A 17,473-nucleotide genomic window follows, 5' to 3' on the forward strand; every position below is an offset into this window, starting at 1 on the left:
ACACATACAGGCTATCTGACAGAATAAAAGATTAAAAAAGAAGTAAATTTTTAAAGAACTGTATAGAATGTCAAAATTTAAGTGAGCATGTTCCCCTGCCCCTCAGTGTAATCAAGTTCCACAAGAATTACAGTTTTAGTCAATTGGTTGTGAGGCAAGTTGAAGTAAGACCAAAAATGTATCAAATATTTTTTACATCAACAAAAATATTTACAAAGGTAGTTATCTAACTCATATACCATGTGCCATTTTAAAATCCTTAGTACAGCCAGGATTTCTTCTCAATGTTAAAGTAAGCAATTTTACAGCTATACTTCCTGAGGAATCAGTATTGCCCCACAGAGTTTCAAAGTAATGATAAACTTTTAGGTCAGAATTTAGCTTTATGTTTAGTTCTATAATCTGTCAAGTGATAGATGTAGGCTCGACTAAGTGCCAGTGGCATACACAAGTAGATAAAAAAGAAGAAAAGGAATCAGAAGGAAAATTAGATATAGAGTGCAGTCGTAGAAGCTGCATTGTCTGTTATATGTTGCCCCTTGGTGTAAATCCACACCTAACTCCAGGAAAAAAAAAAAAAGAAGAAGAAGAATGGGGTAGGAAATACTCATTTTGCTTCTGAAAAAAAAAAAAAAAAAAAAAAAAAAAAAACATTTTAAAAAAAAAAAAAAAAAAACACACTCTACCATATGTCGCTGGACTCCCACGTAGTCGACCGCGGTTCACGTCCTGGACCCGGTGGCTTAAAACTCACACCGGGCACGTGTGAGTGCGTGCCCAAGATTCTGAGAGGAGAATGGAGAAGAGATTGCAGCATGACCATCCCCCCTGGGGGTGATTTCTCGCTTTCTGTCTCTATGTCTCTCTCTGTCTGTCTGGCAAGTGCATGCGCCCTATACGAAAAACCTCCCCCAAATAAATAAATAAATAAATAAATAAATAAATAAATAAAATAGAAAAGTGTTCATGTGTTAACTTGACAGATTCAAACTTTCTAAGAGATTAACTTAGAGGAGCAAAATTGATTAGTTGCTTGGTGGTGTTTTCTGATGAGAAGCTTAAATTTTGTTGAAGAGAAATGATTAATCTCATAACTCTTAAAAAGTTTTGAAACTTCATATGACAAGTAGCCATATTGGAAAAGGAGAATATAACATTTGCAGTTATAGCTTTAACCTCTTGGAGATTGCCAGGCTGTATCTTTAATTTACCTTGGTCATATATGTGGTATAATTCAAGACATTTGAAAAGTTCTTGGGGAATATAGCTTAAGAATTGAACTTAAGCTTATTAATATTTAACTGGAGTCTCCAACTTACAGCTGGAGACTTCAAGCCAATGCAATTCAAAAAAGGAGGATACATCTTGATAACACCAGATATTATTTTTGCTTTGTTTTGATTTTGCTATGGGGCGCATGCACTCACCAGAGAGAGACAGAAAAAGAAAGGGGAAATGATATGTCACTTCCCATGGAGGATGACCATGCTACAATCCTTTCTCTTCCATTCTCCTCTCAGGATTTTGGGAATGCACACACATGCCACCTAGAATGTTTTTCAAGTCACTGAGTCTCGAACTTTGATCCTCATAGTTGGCCATGTAGGATCCAGTTGTTTTAACCACCATGCCACCTGGCTGGCTCAATAGCCAATTGTATCTTATGTATCATAGCATCAAAAAGTAGACATTTGAGGGACCAGCAATTAGTGTAATGGCTATGTCGCTGGACTCCCATGTAGTCGACTGTGGTTCCAGTCCCGGCCCAGGCAGCTTAAACTCATGCCAGGCTCGTGTGCATGCGTGCCCAAGATCCCGAGAGGAGAATGGAGGAGAAGGGATTGCAGCATGGCCATCCCCCCCCCGGGGGGGGGCGGGCATTTCTTGCTTTCTGTCTCTCTGTCTCTGTCTTTCTGGTGAGCACATGTGCCCTGTAGCTAAAACCTCTCTGAGAAAAAAAAAAAGTAGACATTTGTGGGGACTGGACAGTGGCACAAAGGTAAAACCTGGTGCTTTTGAAATTTTTATTTTATTTTGTTTTATTTTATTTTATTTGTTTATTTTGCTAAGGGCACACACACTCACCAGAGAGAGGCAGAGAGAGAGAGGGGGAAAGTGAAAAAGCAAGCCACCAGGTCTGGGACTCAAACCATGGTCAGTCATGTGTGATTTCAGCACCTTAACCACCATACTCCCTGCCAGTCCCAAAGCCCTGATGCTTATGAAGCTGCCCCACATGGGAAGATTCCTAGTTTTGCAGACCTTTGAGTATAACCAGATATGCAAATCCTCTTAATCTGGGACCATCTGAGGCTAGGGGTAAGTCACCGTGTCAATTGACGTCCTGTTAGGGTCTTTTTCTCTCACTCTTAGAAGAAATAAGTGGGACCAGCAGTTGGTGTAATGGCTATGTTGCTGGACTACCATGTAGTTGACCGTGGTTCAAGTCCCGGACCCCGTGGCTTAAACTCACACCGGGCGCATGTGCATGCATGCCCAAGATCCCGAGAGGAGAATGGAGGAGAAGGGATTGCGGCGGGGCCATCCCCCCCGGTGATTTCTTGCTTTCTGTCTCTCTGTCTCTCCCTATCTTTCTGGCGAGTGCACAAGCCCTATAGCAAAAACCTCTCCAAAGAAAAGAAGAAGAAGAAATAAGTAAAAACTTTAAAAAATTTTTTGGTTCAACCTGTGTGGTGCAATCTATAGTGTACAGGTTTACAGTGCTGGAAGCCACATTGCTGACTGCAGGTTCAGATTTCTAGCCCTGCCAGCCTGAAATGCACCAGGCATGTGCATACTCGGGATCCTAAGGAGCTGGAGGGCTGAGAGAATCATGGTGTGATCAGACACTGTTAAAGGTATGCACGCACACTTACATACATGTTTTGTCTTTTTAGTGTGCACTCACATGCATTCTCTATCATAAGTAGAAGAAATTTATTTTAAAAAAAGAAAAGTAAACTTTAAAAAAGAAATTTTGCCAGAGGGCACATACTCTTACCATAGAGACAGACAGACACACAGACAGAAGGAGAAAGCACCCCTTAGTGGGGCATGATTACACTGTAGTTCCTTCTGTATTTCTTCATCCTGTCAGGATTTGTGGCACACACATACACTTAGCTAGCATGTTTTAAAAATAGACATTTAGAGCCAGCTAGGTGATAGAGTGGTTAAGGTGCCCAGATCCCACATGGTTGACTGTATAGTTCAAGTCCACGACCTGGTGGTTTGAAAAACATGCCGGGGGGGACCAGCAGTTAGTGTAATGGCTATGTTGCTGAACTCCCATGTAGCTGACCGCAGTTCGAGTCCTGGACCCGGTGGCTTAAACTCATGCCGGGCACGTGTGCGTACATGCCCAAGATCCTGAGAGGAGAATGGAGGAGAAAGGATTGCGATGTGGCCATCCCCCCGAGGGGTGATTTCTCGCTTTCTGTCTCTCTCTCTCTCTGTCTTTCTGGTGAGCGCACACGCCCTATAGCGAAAATCTCTCAAAAAAAAAAAAAAAGAGAAGAAAAACATGCCAGGTGCCTGTGCATGTGTGCCCAAAATCCCAGGGGAGAATGGAGGAGAATGGTTTGTAACATGGTCCTCTCCCTTTAGGATGCTTTCTCACTTTACTGCTTTCTGTGACTCTCTTCAGCAAACTTACATACTCTATAGCGAATTAAAATATAATAATTTTTTTAAATAGACATTTAAATCATGATTTATAGTCAGTAAATTCTAGAAGTTAACTAGTTCTAGAATGAAATAACTGGTTATTTTGGGAATTTTAAACTTTGTGTGTGTGTGTGTTTGCAGCAATGAAAACTACTGGATGTAACTTAGATAAGGTAAATATTCTTCCCAATGCCCTGATCACTCCACTCATATCAAGCAGTATGATTAAGAGTGAAGATGTTACTCCAATGGAAGTAACAGCAGAAAAAAGATCTTCTCCTATTTTTAAGGTGAGCTATCTTGACTAATGGCCTAGATCTTAATTTCACATATGAAAATTGCTGTATTTTACCTTTCCTGTTTCTTTCACATTTGTTTTGCTTTAGAGTCACCTAATGAATTTTGGTTTTCAAAATTAATGCTTTATATTTCAGCAAAATTGCCCACAAGTGATTTCAATATAAATTTTGATAAGGGAGACACTAATATGTTAGCTAGACCTGTGGAATATGATTAATCAAAATACTAATTTTAGCACTATCAGAATTAAAGACATTTTTATTTATTTTTCTTTCTGTCTTTTCCTATAACTACTTCTCCCTTTTTCACTTCCCCCCCCTTATAATGTTACTAATGACTATAAAATTAAGGTATTTTTGAAATCTGCTATTCATGAACTGTAGAATCACTGTGTTCTTACTACCCTTTATTTGTCTAAACGTGTCAATGGCTGACCATTCTTTTACTTTCTTGTTTGGCTGTCTTTGTTTATAATACTTTAAAATATATATCCAATAACAGATATCATGTTATTGCAGAGAATCACAATCTTGTACTTGTTTCTAAAGTAGAAAATTATCCCTTCATATGTTTTCAGAATAGTAATTTTTGAAATATTATGTGAGCTTATTAATGTTTACATATACATATTTTGGGGGAATTTTTTTTTGTTTAGACTACAAAGACAGTTGGATCAACTCAGCAAACATTAGAAAATATCTCTAACATAGCAGGAAGCGGATCTTTTTCATCACCACCATCTTCCCACTTACCTTCTGAAAACGAAAAGCAGCAGCAGATACAGCCAAAAGCGTACAACCCAGAGACTCTGACAACTATCCAAACACAGGACATCACACAGCCTGGTACCTTTCCAGCAGTCTCTGCTTCCAGTCAGCTGCCCAATAGCGATGCACTGCTGCAGCAGGCATCTCAGTTTCAAACGAGAGAGACTCAATCAAGAGAGGTACTGCAGTCAGATGGTACAGTGGTTAATTTGTCACAACTAACTGAGGCATCACCGCAGCAGCAACAATCACCACTGCAAGAACAAGCACAGACTTTACAGCAGCAGATTTCATCAAATATTTTTCCATCACCAAGTAGTGTGAGTCAGCTACAGAACACTATTCAACAGTTGCAAGCAGGGAATTTTACAGGCAATACTGCTAGTGGCAGCAGTGGGAGCGTTGACTTGGTCCAACAAGTTTTAGAGGCACAACAACAGTTATCTTCAGTTTTATTTTCTGCTCCAGATGGTAATGAAAGTGTTCAAGAACAGCTTAGTGCAGATATTTTTCAACAAGTCAGTCAGATTCAGAATAGTGTAAGCACTGGGATGTTTTCTTCAACAGAGCCAGCAGTTCATACCAGACCAGATAATTTAATAGCTGGAAGAGCTGAGAGTGTTCATCCCCAGACTGAAAACACATTATCCAGTCAACAACAGCAACAACAGCAACAGCAAGTGATGGAATCATCTGCTGCAATGGTGATGGAGATGCAACAGAGTATCTGCCAGGCTGCTGCCCAAATTCAGTCAGAGTTATTCCCTTCAACTGCTTCAGCAAATGGAAACCTTCAACAATCACCCGTGTACCAGCAGACTTCACACATGATGAGTGCACTATCTAACAACGAGGACATGCAGATGCAATGTGAATTATTTTCTTCTCCTCCTCCAGTTTCTGGAAATGAAACTTCTACAACCACCACACAGCAGGTTGCAACCCCAGGCACTACCATGTTTCCGACATCAAGTTCAGGAGATGGAGAAGAAACTGGAGCACAAGCAAAACAAATCCAGAGCAGTGTCTTTCAGACCATGGTTCAAATGCAGCATAGTGGAGAAAGTCAACCTCAAGTTAACCTTTTTTCATCTACAAAAAGTATGATGAGTGTCCAGAGTAGTGGGACTCAACAACAAGGTAATGGTTTATTCCAGCAAGGTAATGAGATGATGTCACTTCAATCTGGGAATTTTTTGCAGCAGTCTTCTCATTCACAGGCTCAGCTTTTCCATCCTCAAAATTCTATTGCTGATGCTCAGAACCTTTCCCAGGAAACTCAAGGTTCTATTTTTCATAGTCCAAATCCTATTGTCCACAGTCAGACTTCTACAACGTCTTCGGAACAAATGCAGCCTCCCATGTTTCACTCTCAGAGTACCATTGCTGTGTTACAAGGCTCTTCAGTTCCTCAAGACCAACAGTCAACCAACATATTTCTTTCCCAGAGTTCTATGAATAATCTTCAGACTAACACAGTAGCTCAAGAAGAACAGATTTCATTTTTTGCAGCCCAGAACTCAATTTCTCCACTTCAGTCAGCCTCAAATTCTGAACAGCAAGCTGCTTTCCCACAGCAAGCTCCAATATCACACATTCAGACCCCTATGCTTTCCCAAGAACAGGCACAACCCTCTCAGCAAGGTTTGTTTCAGCCTCAGGTGTCACTGGGCTCCCTTCCACCTACTCCATTGCCTCAGAACCAACAAGGGACAATTTTCCAATCACAGCACTCAATAGTTGCCATGCAGAGTAACTCTCCATCCCAGGAGCAACAGCAGCAACAGCAGCAGCTTGCAACATTGATGGTGGAACTGAAGTTTCCATTTGGCTTGGAGTCTTGCAATTTATATGGCTGCTGAGATTCATACAGAAAGACAGGGCAGATAAGCACGCTGTTATTCCATTTCTCTTCTCAAACGTGAAGTATATGCTAAATACCAGCAGCAGCAGCAGCAGCAGCAACAGCAGCAGCAGCAGAGCATTTTATTCAGTAATCAGAATACCATGGCCACAATGACATCTCAAAAGCAACCACCTCCGAACTTGATATTTAACCCAAATCAAAATCCAATGGCTAATCAGGAGCAACAGAATCAGTCAATTTTTCACCAACAAGGTAATATGGCCCCAATGAACCAAGAGCAGCAGCCCATGCAATTTCAGAATCAGCCTACAGTTACTTCACTTCAGAACCCAGGTCCTACCCAGTCTGAATCATCACAGACCTCCTTGTTCCATAGCTCTCCTCAGATTCAGTTGGTACAAGGGTCACCAAGTTCTCAAGAGCAGCAAGTAACACTCTTCCTCTCTCCAGCATCCATGTCTGCCTTGCAGACCAGTATAAACCAACAGGACATGCAACAGTCCCCTCTTTATTCCCCTCAGAACAACATGCCCGGAATCCAAGGGGCCACATCTTCAACTCAGCCACAGGCTCCTTTATTTCACAACACTGCAGGAGGCACAATGAACCAACTACAGAGTTCTCCTGGCTCATCTCAGCAGACTTCAGGAATGTTCTTATTTGGCATTCAAAATAGTAAGAAACTCTCATTTCTCATTACTTAATTAAAATAGTTATTATTTGAAGGAAGCAAAAGGCAGTAGTTTTAAGACCACAGATTGTAGTTAGGATTCTACCATTTACAGACTATGAGATCTCGGACAAGTTATTTGGCCTTTATGAGCCTCAATTTCCACATCTAAAATGACAATATTACATACTTGGCAAGGATATGGGAGGATTACATATGATAATATATAAAAATGTATGTGTGCCATTTTAAATTATAAACTTGAAAGGAAAATGAAGTAAGAATGACAGATAATGTGCTTGCTTCAGCAGCACATGTACTAAAAAAGAATGACATAATATCTCAGCCAACTAAAGTACATTCTAAGGAAGTAGAAATCCATCTTTAATGTTTATATATCAAGGAAATTATATAGGATTTAGGATGATATCTAAGCGAAGTTGTATTTTGATACTGTTTAAAAGAAACCTAAGATGAATTCCATTACCATGCTATGAAAATCTTTTTCTTGGACTGTTAAGTGTTTCACTTTTAGTAATATTCTGGGTGAATGCAGTAATGAATTTCCCCTCAGCATCTAATAAATACCTTCTCATGAATCTTAACTAATCAGGTAGCTTCTATTTTCAATATCTCTGCAGACTGTAGTCAGCTTTTAACCTCTGGACCAGCCACATTGCCAGATCAGTTGATGGCCATAGGTCAGCCAGGCCAACCACAAAATGAGGGCCAGCCACCTGTGACAACACTTCTTTCTCAGCAAATACCAGAGAATTCTCCACTGGCATCCTCTATAAACACCAACCAGAATATCGAAAAGATTGATTTGCTTGTTTCATTGCAAAACCAAGGGAACAACTTGACTGGCTCTTTTTAACTGGATATGTAAGTATTACATTTTGGATTCTTATTAAAAAACATAAATTTTTTTTTTCTTTATTCATGATAGAGCACATGAGTGTGCCCAACAGAAGAGAGAGTTGAGCACCCTTCAGAGTCTACTCATGCTGTGATCCCCTTCTTCCAATCCTCCAGTCCTCCTGCTCATCTTGGGCACTCACTTGTGTGCCCTGCTTGTTTCGGGCTAATGGCAAACTGCTATCACCACGTGGCATCTGACTTCTCTTGAGTATTACTGCTGCTCTACCCAGCTGACCCTTTTTTTTTTTTTTTTTTTTTTTTTGAGAGAGAGAGATTTTTCACTGTATGGCATGCATACTTGCCAGAGAGACAGACAGAAAGTGAGAAATCACCTCCCCTCAGGGGAATGGCCATGCCACTATCCCTTCTCTTCATTCTTCTCTCGGGATTTTGGGCATACACACACATGCACCTGGCATGAATGTTAAGCTGCTGGGCCCGGGGCTTAAAACTGCAGTCGACTACATTGGAGTCCAGCAACGTAACTATTATACCATCTGCTGGTCCCTGAGTGGCCAAAATTGTATTCTCTTTAACAGATTCGGGTTAAGTAATAGCACTACTTAGACTATTAATTATTCAAAATATGGCTAAAAGGTGGCACTTTTTTACTCAGAATGGATTACTCTGAATGATAGCTTATGGTTGTATTGTTAATATTGTACATTCCTTTTGGCTCTAAGTTTCCTTTGGAATGACAGAGCATCTGATGAATGCAAAATGTTTTTCCTTCATATTATGCATTGAATATGATAGTGTCTTATCTCTTCTTCATGAAAGTAAATGAATCAGAAAAGTCTGTAAGTTTCATTTATAGTATGTAATATACTTTGGGATCATTCAGGGTGATGAGAGGAACTTGATAAATACTTTCCCTCCCTTGTGAGTTATAGTAAACTTTTTCTTTTTTTTAGAAATTCCACAAGGAAAATCCTGATTCCAAGATGGCCTGAGATGTGTGGCTCCACGAAGATTATTGAATTGTTCCTTTAAAAACAAAACAAAATATGAAAAACTACATTTGAGTAAATGGATAGATTTTACTCTTGACTGCAAAAGAGCACATCTTGCTGCTTGTTGCAGTGATTAGCCACCGATGTTAACATCTTCGTGTTTTATGTTCCTAATAACAGTGATGACTGAGAATCTACTTGAGTTTCCAGCTGACAGAATTAATTGTCGCTATTTTCCTAGGCACAGTTTCTTTAAAAATATGGTTTAAATTCAAGGCTGGACCTCTCAGTTATTATTGCTATTAGAAAATATTATTTGTCATGCTTAATTTGTTCATTGATTTCTTTCCTGCATTGTTTTAGTCAGGTAATGGCTTTTGAAAATGTAAAGTTCAGTAATAACTATGGCTGTGATTCTTTTACTTTGAAAAGCACAGCTGCTGGCCAAAGTGAAGAAATCTTTTTTCAGTTTTTATGGAGAAACTGAGGGGTAACATTCTGATAAGTGAGCTGTATTAAGAACTATACACAGATAAGAGGAGTTTTGATTTAAAGTAAAGGTAGATGACAACTGGGGACAGCTGGAATGCTATTGGTTTTATTTTTCAGAGAGTTGTTAGTTTTCTGTTTCTACTGAAGGGGTTAGCCTTAACTGTGCTTAGAAAATAATTGCCTTGCTCTATAAAAAATGAAGGGCATAATACGTGGTAAATTCAGATATCCTCCTACAGTAGTTTAAACTGACAAATTAATTTGAGTCTGTTTTCTTCCTAACCCAGACTTAGGCTGGTATTCCCTTTATGCACACATCTATATTATTTTCTTAATCTCTTTTTCACTTTACTTTAGACAACTATTAATAACTACTGGCTTTGTGATCCTGTAGCAACTTAAAGGAAAAGGCCACATTGATCTAGGGTGACCTAGCAATCCTGCAGCACAGAGCAGGGAATACTCTTAGGAATTATTGGATGTTGATTCCTGAGATACAATATATATTTTTTTCCATGAACGGTGCTGTTCTGAAGTCTTCAATTTTTTTCCCTCTAATAGTATAAATTTTAATTTAAAAAAAATCAAACAAATTTGTTGAAACATCATTTTTCCCTGAGCTGCAGTGAGTATAATTCACTTGTCACCTCAGTGCTTTACAGTTTCAAGTGGTCACTTACCTGATGGTTCCCATAAGCCTTAGGCTTTACAGGGTCATTATCATTGACTTAAAATGAAGAATTAACTTGTTACATCTAAAAGAGCAAAATAACACACTCCAGAACTTGCAGTTGTAGCATTAGTTACTACAGTTTTGGGTGTTCTTATCACCCATGGGATGCCTGCTTCTCACTACCGCCTGTGTCTGGACACGTGCTTATGTCTCATTTTCCTTTGGGCATGTGGAAAGTTGTCAGTGCAGTGTAAGGCCAACATGTGTGTGGCTTCTGTGTGTTGATAAAATGTTTTGATATCCTTGTCCTGTTCATTTTTTAAGTGTACAAAAAACAGCCTGTTGATTCTTATTGAAGGCTACTTTTCTGTTTGATTTTTTTTTTCTATCCTATACATTTAATTGAACTGTATGGAATTGTGATATTGGTTTTGTTTATACAGCTAGATTTTCCTCCCTTTTTTTGTGATGGTCTTCCTTTGTTCTTTGGATGTGTTCTTCTAGTTTTTTTCTCTCTTTTTTTCTCATATGTTCTTTCTACTCCCAACCCTTTCTTTCTCTCTCTGATTGAGAGGCATTGAATTACGTTTCAGTAGTACAGGCTTCTTGCCGATATGAAGGGAACTTTTCAGAAAGAGACCTGCTCTAGGTCATTTAATTTTGAATACAGTTTTCAATCGTTCAAGTTTTGGATGGTTTATATCTAACGTGTGTTTCATTTTTTTGGAAAGCTATATTTTGTATTTAGGAAATGGTATACTATTTTGCTATTTGTACTGAGTGAGTACATTGGCATAAATATAGAAATTTATATATATACATATATATAAACTATTCTTTTTTTGCCACACATTTTTGTGGTAAATTTGTGAGTTTGTCTGATGTTCTACCACAACGTGGCGTCTGATAACAGTGAGGGGGGGTTTGTTATGTCTTTATTGAGTATTTAAGTATCTTTTGAAATAAATGACCTGTTCATCTGTGGCCATTCCATCAGGCAATTCCTTGATGTTAGTGAGCTAAAGGCAGCTTATTGTGTGTTTGCTGGGTCTTTGACTCAGCAAAATGTTAGAGTAAGGAAACCCATAAAGGCAATTGTGTCAAATGGTGTTTCACAAGAATGAGCCATTCAGTCTTTGCTCACTTTATATTTAATATTTTATTATTGTTGTTATTGTTATTAATTGGCTTTCTGTATTCTATGCCTTTTATTTATAAAGACACTAAAAATAAAACCCATGTTTGTAATTTTAATAACATTTTCCCCATCTTGTAATATCCAGAGCTACTTTATAAATTCTCTGAACCAAAAGTATTTTCTTCGATATAGCTCTTCTCCCCCGACCCCTATCAGGTAAAATTACCCAGTAGAGTTCAGGTTATGAGAAGGATCAGCCACACAATCCAGTGCTTCTGTTTTAAAATACAAAATTCTAACCCTAGAGGGCTGACTGTAATGTCAGAGAAAACAAATCCAGCAGCTAGAAAAAGTAGAAGTAAAAAACTGGTTTATTTCTGAATTTTTTTGAATTTTTTTCTAAGAGACATAGTAAAATTAAGAAATCTGTTCACTGAGTTTTAATTAGAATGTCTGTGACTACCATACTCCGAAGTGGTAAGGAGAAGACTGGCTTGTGTGCTGGCTGACTTTTGTTCTGTGGTTTAGCAAGAGGTTTATTGTTGTGAAACGTTAATTGGCAATGCCAAGTCACTGGGACCAATTTTCTGTTTTATAATATCTGAGTTTAGAACAGAACATAAACCTGAACTATAGTGGTTTGATTGGATGAAGGCAGAAAACCCAATTTTTAGTCTCATAAATTTTATGATTATTTATACAAGGGCTGTGCTATGCTCCCATATTCTTATTCAATTAATAGGGTTTTTTTACATTGGTAAATGGTCCTTACCCCTAAAGGTCAATTTTAAGTAAAACATTCTTAATATACACTTTGGTTACAAAGAGTGTTTGTCTTCTTACTGAAGAGTTAGCTCAGTGGTTGATACTTATGCTAATCAGTGCAGTTTCCCAATTACTGTTACAAGTTATAGCTGCAATGGGGGAGACTTAGAAAGCAGCAAAAGTCTTGGAAGCAACAATTTATTAAATTTATTTATGGCAGAAGGACCTAAACAAACTGTGAACCACATTTTCTTTCTTTATATTGTTACATTCAATTTGTTCTTTCGGCAACTCACATTAATGCTTGGAGCTTATCTGTGTATGTGTGTGTGTGTGTGTTAGTGCATGTGTGTGTGTTATTCTTTATTGTCATTCCACTGTAGATCCACACAAGCATGGGAGAAAATAATTAGAAGTCAAGTTTTGCTTTTCAGCTTTATCGTGTTACCTTCAAGATTAGAGTACATGTTGTTATGTAGCCAGTGCAAATCTGTTTTAACCAGTCTCCTAGAACAGGTTTTTTAAGGGCTATGTTTATTATAGAAGCAGTATTAATGAAGGATTTTTTTCACCATCCATCCCTCTATTCTTCCCTTCCTTCCATCCTTCTATCCACCCATCCATCCTCCCTTGCCTTACTTTTTGTGATAGCATATGAGCTATAGTTTAGAATTCCATTGTTATGTGTTTCCTGTCCATCAGAACCCTAGAATAAAGGAAATATGTCAAAGAAATAAGTAAATTGTATCTGAGTCCCTCCAGAACTAAGATAATTCCTTTTGGCAACTTAAGCCATTATAAATGCTTGTTTTGAAAACTGAAATCTGTTACATGCATCATAAATAAGGACCAGAATAATTTAATTTCATAATTATAGTCTGAAAGTCAACATAATTATGAATTTTCACTAGGAGTAATCTGAGAATTTGGGGACCAGCAGTTGGCATAATGGCTATGTCGCTGAACACTCATGTAGCCAACCACGGTTCGAGTCCCAGACCCAGTGGCTTAAACTTGCCAGGTGCGTGTGCATGTGTACCCAAGATCCTGAGAGGAGAATGGAGGAGAAGGGGCCATCCCCAGTAGGGGGTGATTTCTTGCTTTCTGTCTCTGTGTCTCTCAGTCTCTCTGGTGAGCACACGTACCCTATAGCAAAAACTTCTCCAAAAAAAAAAAATCTGAAAATTTGTCATCTTGGTGGTAAAAATTTGTTCTAGTATCTGTTTTTTAGTTTTTTTAAATTACTTGAAGATTATCTTATTTAACAAATTGGAAATTATACTATTAGCCTTACTCTATTTCATAACCATAGACTTCATTCATAACTAAGATAACCATTTTATGTCTGCATATCTTTGGCTCATATGGAGGGACTCAATGAAGGTGAGAGGCTATAATTCAGCATACATTAGAAAAAACTGAAACTTCGGTATATACTGTAGTAAGTGCATTAGTAGAATCTTATGTATTAGAAGAGTTTTTTCCTTTGCCTGTTTGTATCACCAAAGCTAAATAGTGCAGATAATGTTCCTAATGTAGTAAACAGCAGAATTTGTCTACCTGTAGTGTCATTTGTAAATTGTCCCAATGCTCTAATTACTTCTTAAATCCCAATTTATTTCCATGCCATTCTACCCTCCTTTCTTAATAAACTTGTTTTTACTCCACTTTCTCTTTCAGACAATTTTTTAAATTAATATTTTATATCGAGATTAAATGCTTATGAAAAGTGCCTTTTCACCATGATAGTGCCCCCTTCTTAGAACTTTATTTTTCATTATTGCCAAAAATATATGAACAAATGGTTTTGACAGATCCCAACTTTAACTTTTTCTTTCCATTTAGCCATTCTTTTATTCATTTCTTGGTCACTATTGAATTCAACTTCAAAAATCTCTTTGGCTTAAGAATAAATGCATTGTCCCTTGGGGAATATTACAAAATTTTCTGTTTAGGCTATATCTAATTAACTATAAATTTGTCTTCTTCTCAACCAATGATAGGTCTTATCTGAATACTAATAAAAACTTTACTCCCTGTGAGACTGCAAGTACCAACTGTATGTAGTTAAATTTTGAAATTTAGGAGGCCAGCAGATGGCATACAGGTCAAGGCAGCTGAAAGCCACATGGCCCGCTATTGTGGTTCATATCCCAGACCTAACAGCTTGAAAAACAAGCCAGGCATGTGTGCCCAGAATCCCTAAAGGAGTAGGGATTGTGGCATGGCCATCACCCCTGAAGGATAATTTCTCACTTTTTGTCTCTCTCTCTCTCTTTCTACTGAGCACATGCAACTTATAGTTAAAAAAAAGAAAGAAAGAAAGAAAGGAAGGAAGGAAGACAAGAAAAGAAAGAAATATAATAAAAACTTTAAACATTTTTTTCAGGATTTAGGAAATGTTTAAACCGTCTTCTGTGGTCTTAGTTTACATCGTTGAAAATAAATCACTAAAACATAGGTTAGATCAGGCCTGGTTATGTCAATTTTTTCTAATTAGACAAGGTAAAGTAGTTAATTATCGTGTACTTATCTATCAGAACTTAGGTTCATTTACCCAGGAAAAATAGTGTCCAAGGAAATAGGGAAGAAATAACTGCATCCCTTCAGACCCAAGATGTTAGTTCTTTCCCATCAGATACTGTTGGATTGGGTGTCCTCCTGGGTTTTTTTTTTGTTAATTTTGCTAGTATTCCAGGTTCCTTACCACATGATAGGGCTTGAAGAAAGGGCCATTAGTAACAGGTCAAGGTAGGAATACCTTTGGGATAGAGCTGCTTTCTCCCTGCAAGCATTTTTGTGACTGTTAGCACTGATGACTGCAAGCCTTTATGCAATATTCATAATGCCCTATTGATATGCACTTTAATCATTCCAAAGAAGCCAAGAGTGCTGTATAATGATAATTCCTTCTTAATGCATATACCTTAACTGGTTAGAATTCTCTGTCCCTTTTTATTTTGAAGAGCTAACTTGGCCTAAGTGTCATGTGGATATTTCCTAAAATGAATGTATAGTAAGACTTAAGACTTTGAAATGTAACTGACTATAAGGAGAAGTTATTACCCATTAGCAGATAATTTTAGAATCACTGAAATGTCTAGCTTGCTAATCTATATGTTTGAGAGTTAATTAAAACTGGCCCTCCTTCCTCTATGTTTTGTGACATGTATATAAAAACATTATACATATACTTTCCTACCTATGTAGTATGTATAAACCATTGGTTCTCAAAGTATGGTCCTCAGCCCACCAGCTAGTGTCAGTATCATCTGGGAACTAGTTCAAAATCCAAATGATTGGGCCCTATCCCAGCCATACTGAACCAGAAATTCTGGGGTGGAGCCCAACAATATGTTTTAACAAGCCCTCCAGGTGATCTGATGCACATTCAAATTTGAGAACCACTAGAATAAATGCTATCTAGTGAGAGTTAAGTTTTTTTTTTTCATACTATACAGTTATATACATATTGTTCTTTATGTAAATCTACCTTAACCTGGTTTCCTATCATCATTTATTGGCAGTGATAATTTCTTGTTAGTACTGCCTAGAGAAATATAGTAGTCTTGTGTACATGTACAGTTAATCTAGTTGATATTTCATTTAACTTAGTTTGGCATTTTCCTACCACTTACTAAAAAGTTTACACTAAATGACTGATTTAAATAAATAGGTGCAATGTTCTATATTTCTTTTAATTATAACATTTAAGAAGCTAATATAATTGACGGGTGCTAAAGTCTCCTGTTTATCCATGAAATGGGTATATCGTAGGCAGTGTACTACAAGCTTTCTTTCCATTGCCTCTTACTTTACCAGTTGGCCATAGTTTTGCTCTGGCTAGACCAACTCTCAGAACGAAATGATCATTCCTTATATTTATATTTTTATCTGAGATAGTAAACAAGATGGCTAGCCAGGTCAACATAGCACCTTATTTCTTTTTTCAAAAGGTGAAACTTCTTTAAAAGTAGCTTGCTTTGTATAAGAATTGATGCAGTTAGAGCTATAGCAATGCTTGGAGCTTATGCTCAGCAGGATTTATTTACTAAAGTAAAATTCAGCGAGATAACACATTATATAATTTGGGCATTTCCCCCATCGCAGTTGTAGGCAACATGGTAAATAAATATAAACTGACCACAAGATGAATAGATTTATTAATTCATTTTAATTTCCTGTATAATTCTGTACTTCCATAATTTTTCTCAACTTCCTCCCACTGTTTACAAATCATCAATTAGTTAATGCATGGAAGAAGAAAATCACATTTCTGAATAAAAATAAATGTGTACTCACTTTATAAAAATTACCGCTGCTGTCTTAATACTAGCAGTGGACATGAAGTGGCTTAGTTTACCAACTTTGGTGCTGGCAAATACATAGGCAAACTGCTGGGAGATGCTCTAGTTACATTCCTCCTTTCTTACTCCTTTCCCCTCTCCCCTACTTTATTGCATAATATATTCCTCTACCCAAAGCATTCTACCACTATTATATTTGACTCCAACTTAATACCTCCTTTAAAAATTCCATGCTTAACCATATCCCCACTGCTTGCTTGCTCATGTTCTCTCCCTTCCGCCTCTTTCAGAAGTCATTTGCCTGGTTTAAAGATTTAGTAGAGATTGCTTGTTATTATTTTAGCTAATGAACCTCAGGACAACATATACACACATGGTATGCACACACACACAAGATCTCAGATGTTTGAGAGTGGGTTTGGAATCGGGCATCTGTGTCCAGTAAAGAAGTGTCCTGCACTGAAGTGATTGTGACTTTAGTAGTTACAGACTGATTTCAATGAACTTAAGCTCATTTCTTGTGATCTGTGAATGTATCTGCTCACCTTGTTCTCTTATTTCTAATTGATAAGCTCCAAGCAGTTGCTACTTTTTTGACAACTTTGAGTTTCGTTCACTTATTTTACTAGTCTTTTAACAAGTGTACTACAGATATTTCAACCTGTTCTCAAGTGGTTTAACTACTATTCTGCCATTTAAATTTTTTATTGACTTTTTATTTGCTTGAGCACGCTGATCAACCACTGAACTGCCTTCTTCCATTGTCCTGCAATGATAAAAGAGTTACATTTTTGTGTATATGGCTTCATAGTTGGGGTTTCAGAGCACTGATACCAGATATTTTCAGTTTGTTCTCCGGGGGAATTTCATTTGCATCTATGTTTTTAGCTATCTGTGATAACTTGTTAAATATTAAAAAGATATTTTGCTTCTATTGGAACATTTGTATACTCG

At 37.6% G+C, this 17,473-nt stretch overlaps 1 protein-coding gene across 1 annotated transcript in view; it reads left to right on the plus strand.

Moving 5' to 3' along the window:
- NFAT5 (nuclear factor of activated T cells 5) overlaps positions 1-12,562 on the plus strand; it is a 171,258-nt gene extending 158,696 nt beyond the window's left edge. The window contains exons 11-15 of the mRNA XM_014591022.2: positions 3,808-3,956; positions 4,622-6,517; positions 6,675-7,275; positions 7,912-8,155; positions 9,106-12,562. Of these exons, the coding sequence (XP_014446508.1) occupies positions 3,808-3,956; positions 4,622-6,517; positions 6,675-7,275; positions 7,912-8,147 (2,882 nt within the window). The 3' untranslated portion in view covers positions 8,148-8,155; positions 9,106-12,562. The remainder of the gene's footprint in view (positions 1-3,807; positions 3,957-4,621; positions 6,518-6,674; positions 7,276-7,911; positions 8,156-9,105) is intronic.
- Positions 12,563-17,473: the final 4,911 nt, after the last annotated feature.

The sequence above is a fragment of the Tupaia chinensis genome, unplaced genomic scaffold (genome assembly GCF_000334495.1).
Source record: "Tupaia chinensis unplaced genomic scaffold, TupChi_1.0 Scaffold000523_1, whole genome shotgun sequence".
Lineage (NCBI taxonomy): Eukaryota > Metazoa > Chordata > Mammalia > Scandentia > Tupaiidae > Tupaia > Tupaia belangeri.